At 56.8% G+C, this 6,211-nt stretch overlaps 1 protein-coding gene across 1 annotated transcript; it reads left to right on the forward strand.

Moving 5' to 3' along the window:
* Window positions 1-6,000, forward strand: Mtp (microsomal triacylglycerol transfer protein). The gene is made up of 9 exons (XM_076124287.1): window positions 1-436; window positions 849-1,046; window positions 1,437-1,535; window positions 1,931-2,236; window positions 3,610-3,921; window positions 4,010-4,219; window positions 4,329-4,764; window positions 4,876-5,183; window positions 5,270-6,000. Exons 1-9 carry the CDS (start codon window positions 185-187, stop codon window positions 5,813-5,815), a joined length of 2,667 nt encoding a protein of 888 aa, XP_075980402.1. The 5' UTR covers window positions 1-184; the 3' UTR covers window positions 5,816-6,000.
* Window positions 6,001-6,211: the final 211 nt, after the last annotated feature.

Consider the following 6,211-nt stretch of genomic DNA (forward strand, 5'->3'; position numbering starts at 1 on the left):
GCTCGCCTCCCCCACCGCGGCGGCGCCCGCGCATCGCGTCAAACGTGATCAAACGTCAGTGTCAGCCGGTCAGTGACACATGAGCACATCGCCGCCCGCACGCGTGATTCGCTCGCCGGCGTAGAGTAGTGCGTACGGTTCGAACAATAAGTTTGTAATAAGTACGTGTTAGTACCCATGCACGATGCGCGTGTGGATGCGCGGTGAGTGGTGCGCGGTGCTGTGCGTGGCGCTGGCGGCGGGCGCGCTGGCCGTGCCGCGCCGGGACCACGCCGAGCTGCGCCTGTTCGCGCCCGCCTCCTACGAGCTGGACACCACGGTGCTGCTCAACGACGCCGCGCGCAACGACAAGGAGGTCGGCTACAAGATCGCGTCGCTCCTCGACGTGGCCCCCGTCTGGTCGCATCTACACACCGAGTTCCTTCTACAGTTCCACGTAAGCCTCCTGTCACCATCTATCTATGGGACCCTCCCTACTAGAATTATGCGCTTCCGGATACATGATTTTAGATCAGTGATTTCAATTTTTTTTTCTTTCTAAAGAAATGAAAGACTGAGATGACTGTTGGATAATAATATAATATATTATATTATAGATAAGCTAAGACTGTAATGTTATATGACGTAAGTACCTACATTACCTATATATATATATATATATATATATTATCATCTCAATGTATCTTCATCTTTGGGGACAGATCTTCTGAGTTGAATGCTATGTATGTAATTGCTTATAAAAGAACATATATTGTGGGCATTCAAGTAAATGCTTACAAAGACAAACTAATAGGTAAGTATTAGGTATTGTGCAGTGGTAAATTGTCAAGTGTAATGTTTACCCGCAGTTACGCACTCCCAAGCTGCAGCTGAGAGGCAAGCATGCACTGGCCGAGTTTGTGCCATATGAGTCAGTGTGGGACTCACACGGGGACTCCAAGTTCTATGCTCACTGGAAAAACGGTGTGATCCAGGCCGCTTACCTCCATCCTGATGACCCACTGGATATACTCAACTACAAGAAGTCCATCGTCAGTCTGTTCCAGGTAACTTTTACACTAATCTATAGTTCACTATGTTTTTAATTGTGTAGTGCTAACCATAACTAACGTTACAATAATATGTATATGATTTTCAGGCCCATGTTTCAAGATACATACATATTCAATAATAGAATTATAGAAGTCTTGTGTTGTCTTACTACAAATCATGAGAAACTTAACACCTGAGTTTTATATTCTTTTCCATAGAAATTGAACCATAATTATATCAGATTTAAGCACTTACTGTAATAAGAGAAATGAGCAGGTATTGTATAAAGTAAACAGATACTCAAATGTCAGGTTGTTTTGCCTTATATTTGAGGGCATTTGTTTTCATACTTGTAAGTATAGATGTATAATTATTATTGTCTCTGATCGGCTAAATCTTTACAGTTCCAAGTGCTGGACGGTGAGTACAACGAGACAGACTCGACGGGTGCCTGCACAGTCCTCTACGAGACCATGTCCATAAATATCTTCAGAAAAATAAAGGTAAACAAGTTTTTACATTTACTTTAGGTAGTCGGTCGATAGGTTCACGGATCGGTACAAACGGTCACCGGATGCCGCGATAACTTTGATTCCAGAACGTCCTGCGACTTAGCGAACGTTCTCGGACCGAAAGTGTCGCGTCACCAAACTTCGCATAAAACAGTCGATTCTACCACGATTTCACTCATCGCCAAACTAACATGATAGATATCGAATTTTTTTTACGAAAATTCGGTAAACTTCAGCGAAACATAGTAGGCCTACTGGTACCGGGCCGTAACCGCGCCGCAGCCGATATGTACGAATCGATCGTATAGAGACTCGCCGGCGATTCCCTATACAATCGAGCAGTCTCGGAGTCGCACCTTAACGACACGATAAACGTGCACGTGCAGCGCTGGTGCTCGGCGGACGACGGCGGCGCCGTGGGGTCTGCGCGGCGCGTGGCGCGCTACACGCTGAGCGCCGAGCTGGACGCGCTGGACGCGCTGTTCGCCGACGAGATCGTGACGCTCGGCGACGACGAGCTCGGCCTCAAGGCGCGCTCCTGGATGCGCCTGACGCGCCGTGCCGCCGCGCCGCCCGCGCCGCCCGCCGCCGCCGACCTGCCCGCGGCGCTGGCCGCGCTGCCGCCGGGGCTGCAGCCGCGCCCGCTGGAGCTGGCGGCCGCGCCCGCCGCCCACGACGAGCCGGACGACGAGGTGAGTGAGGGGCTGACTGAGGGGTGAGCGAGGGCCGATAGCCGGGGTCGGCGCGTGACCCGCCGATAACGCGAGCGCCGCGTGGTGCGGCGTGGTGCGGGCTCGCCGCGCCACGTCAGCGCCGTCTGCGCTTATCTCCCCGGTTGTCTCTTCACGACGCACGTCTTTGTCGTTATTTTTACACTCGAATGAGCAGAAATTCAGTTATCTCATTAGTATAAGACTACTAAGCCGTCTTGAATCTAAACATTTTTAAAGATCCGGCGGTCCATGCTAATCATTGCTGATGTATTTACATTATGATCGGAAATAGAATTGCGTGAAGATTTTTATTCGCTGGGGGGTCAAAGCCGCAGTACGCAGTACGCACGATAAATTAGTTATTTTGCTTCGGTGTACATTTTTTTTTATTAGATTCACTAAACTGAACAAAACACATAATGCACATATTATATACAATTACACGATACATTCAATTGCGTTTGTTCTTCTTAAAGTGAATACAACATGCTAGCTACGTAGAGCTTATAAATAAACGTTTTAAGTGTACATCACAACACTTAACTATAAAACATGTTATAAAAATATTTATATATGTACAAAACTATGGAAACTATATAAAACTATGACAAAATAATTGAGCATTTTTGGATAAATAAATCTTCAATGAATGAACAGTTGCATTAAATATGTCAATATTATTAGTTATACTATTGTATTTAGTAGTAGTTAATGGAAAGAGCGTCAGTTATCCAAGTATGCTATCCAAGTTGTTAGGGGAGTCTGCGGGAATTAGAGAATTTCATTTTATTAACTGTCAAAAAAAGCTCGAGCCGATTATGCGTATCGAATACTAGCTGACCCGCGCAACTTCGCTTGCGTCACATGAGAGAGAATGGGTCATATTTTTTCTTCATTTGTGTAACATTTTTTGCTGGTACTCTGCTCCTGTTGGTCGTAGCGTGATGATATATAGCCTATAGCCTTCCTCGATAAATGGGCTATCTAACACTGAAAGAATTTTTCAAATCGGACCAGTAGTTCCTGAGATTAGCGCGTTCAAACAAACAAACTCTTCAGCTTTATAATATTAGTATAGATACCTCAATTTACTTAGAAACACTATAAAATATCACTTTAAAGATTACGAGTTAGTTTAAAAATTTTTTCGCTAACCCAGTCGACCGGGTCAATAGGGTATTCACCGCAACGTAAGCGAACGGGCCGTTTCGCGACCCCGGTCTGAACGAGGGGCGCACATGCACCTTTAATTTTTTTTTTAACCTGTAATGCAGTAATACAGCTGCACCCCTCCACCTAACGAGAGGACGTAAGCGAGAGTGTGTTTGTAACGTGACCGTGTGCGTCGGCAGGAGGTGGCGCAGGCGCTGGGCGACATCGACGCGGCGCTGGAGGGCTCGGCCGGAGACGCCGCCGCCGCCGCCGAGCGCGTGCTGCGCCTGCTGCCCGCGCTGCGCCGCGCGCCGCCCGCGCGCCTCGCCGCGCTGCTGGCGCGCCCCGAGCTCACGCCGCGCCTCGCCACGCTGTGCCGCCTGCTGGGGCTGGCGGCCACGCGCGCCGCGCACTCCGCCGTCGCCGACTTCGTGCAGCTGGGCGCGCGCGACCCGCTGCCCGAGCTCGCGCACGCCTACCTCGCCGCGCTCGCGCTCGCGCACGACCCCGACGTGAGTGCGCCCGCCCGACGTCCGACCTCCGACAGTACGAGTGTACGAGTGTGAGCTAAATCGATATTCCGCGGCGCGTGTGTTACAGGAGTGGGTCGTGCGGGAGGTGCTGCGCCTCGGCGAGGAGGCGCGCTCGCCGCCCGTGGCCGAAAGCGCGCTGCTGAGCGCGGCGGCGGCGGCCCGGCGCCTGGCGCCCTCGGACCCCGCGCCGGCGACTCCCGGCGCCCCGGCGGCCTCGCCCGACACCCTCGTGCAGACCGTGCGGGACACGCTCGCGCGCGGCCTCGCTCGGTGCAAGGTACGCTAATAGAAATGAACGCGTCTCACTCGTATAAATTTAAACGTACCGAATATACGTATCGAAACGAGAGCGCTTCGGCGTGTGACCCGACGTGTGATGTGCGCAGGACGAGCGGTGCCGCGCCGTGCGCCTGCACGCGCTCGCCAACCTGCGGCGCGCCGACACCGCCGACCTGCTGCTGCAGCACGCCGAGCGAGGCGCGGGCGCGGGCGGCGGCGCCGACAGCCTGGCCGCCGCCGCCGCGCTGGCCGCGCTGCCGCTGTCCGAGGAGCACGCCGAGCGGCTGCTGGCGCTGGCGCTGGACGAGCGCGCCGCGCTGGAGCTGCGAGCCGCGGCGCTGGACGCGGCCGTGCGCCGCCTCGCCGACGCGCCGCTGGAGCTGGCGCACGCCTTCGACGCGCTGCACGAGCGGGGCCCGCACGAGCTGCGCCGCGTGCTGTGGGCGCGCGCCCGGGAGCTGGCGCCGCGCCACCTCGCCCTGCGCCGCCTGCTGGCGGGGCTCGAGCCGCGGCTTCGAGGCTGGGACGGCCAGGCGCACGCCGGTGAGTACCGCGTCGCGTCCCGTCCGCGTCGGACGTTCCGTTATCTCCGGAGGTACCGCAGGGAACGTTATGCGAAACCGTCGCACTTTAACGGCCTGTCGTTTCGCGCAGGCACGTCGTCGGTGCTGGTGAGGCCGACGGGTTGGACGGGCGCCGGGTGGAGCGCGCTACTCGAGTCGGTGCAGGTGGCGCGCGGAGGCCTGCTGCGGCGCGGTGCCGTGACGCTGCAGCTGCGGGGAGTCGGCGGCGCCGAGCTCGACGCGCTCGCCGTGCACGTGTGGACGCGCGGCCTCGAGGCCTTCGGCGGCGCCGACGCCGAGCCCGCCGAGGACGGGGAGCCCGCCGAGGAGCCCGCCGGCGGCCTCGCGCTCGGCGTCGCCGGCGCGCGCATGCGCGACGTCAAACTCTTCGAAGGACAGGTGAGACGCGTTTCGATACCGACGAGGCTCTCGCGCGGCGTCCGCCGATCACGACCGTCTCTCTATATCTATCGTTCGCCCGGCAGGCGGAGCTGCTCGGCCACGTGTGGGCGGGCACGGCCAGCTCGCCGACGGAGGTGCTGCGCGCGCTGCGGCCGCTGGCGGCGGACGAGAGCGACGTGCCGCTGCTGGGCGGCGCGCCGCTGCGGGCGCGGCGCGACGCCGGCCTGGCGCTGGCGCTGGACGCGTCGGCGCAGGCCTCGCTGTGGTACCGCAGCGCGCGCGCCGAGCTGGAGCTGCGCGGCGGCGTGGCGGCGCGCGTGGCCGCGGACCTGCGCACGGCGTGGGGCGAGCTGGCGGCCGAGGCGCGCGCTGCGGCGGCCCCGCGCCTGCGCATCGGCGCCGACCTGGACTTCTACTCGGGCGTGGCGCTGTGCGTGCGCGCGCGCACGGACGAGTGCGAGGCGCGGCGCGACGTGCTGCTGACGTCACAGCAGGGCGCGCGGCGCCTGCGCGTGACGCGGCGGCGCGGCGAGCGGCGCTCGACGCCGGGCCGCACGCTGGCGCTGGGGCGGCCCAACGACGCCACGTGCCGCACGCTGCGCTCGGCCGAGCCCGACGCCGACGCGTAGAGCCGCGCCGCTCGCTAGTCCCTCCGCACCAAAGAACCCGAAGCTTTACGTAGATATCGATAGGCGATCTACGATTGATCTACGACGGATATAAATTCATATCGAACGCGTTCGACCGCATTTAACTCGAGATCTGACGTTGTAATATGTGTAGATACGATAAAATATAAATATATTTTTTTTTATTAACGACGTTTTCTTTTTCTTCCCCTTGTGCGACGAAGTAATGCTCCAACTGAATTATTAAACGGATCGCAACTTGCCATCCGAGATTGAATTATTATAATACTTATAAAGAAACCACCATCGCTATAGTGTTGTGTAGTTAGTAGGGCACTCGTCTTCCCGCACTGACCAGCCAGTTTCACAATGTACCTATGAAGTAGGTGCCAGTGA

Source organism: Anticarsia gemmatalis, chromosome 16, assembly GCF_050436995.1.
Source record: "Anticarsia gemmatalis isolate Benzon Research Colony breed Stoneville strain chromosome 16, ilAntGemm2 primary, whole genome shotgun sequence".
Taxonomy (NCBI): domain Eukaryota; kingdom Metazoa; phylum Arthropoda; class Insecta; order Lepidoptera; family Erebidae; genus Anticarsia; species Anticarsia gemmatalis.

What these genes read in the sequence shown, in the direction of transcription:
- Mtp (XM_076124287.1), top strand. Translation starts at nt 185, where the DNA reads ATGCGCGTGTGGATGCGCGGTGAGTGGTGCGCGGTGCTGTGCGTGGCG. An exon ending in CGCTCGCGCACGACCCCGAC is followed by an intron (nt 3,922 to 4,009) that starts GTGAGTGCGCCC and finishes CGTGTGTTACAG; the next exon opens with GAGTGGGTCGTGCGGGAGGT. An exon ending in TCAAACTCTTCGAAGGACAG is followed by an intron (nt 5,184 to 5,269) that starts GTGAGACGCGTT and finishes TTCGCCCGGCAG; the next exon opens with GCGGAGCTGCTCGGCCACGT.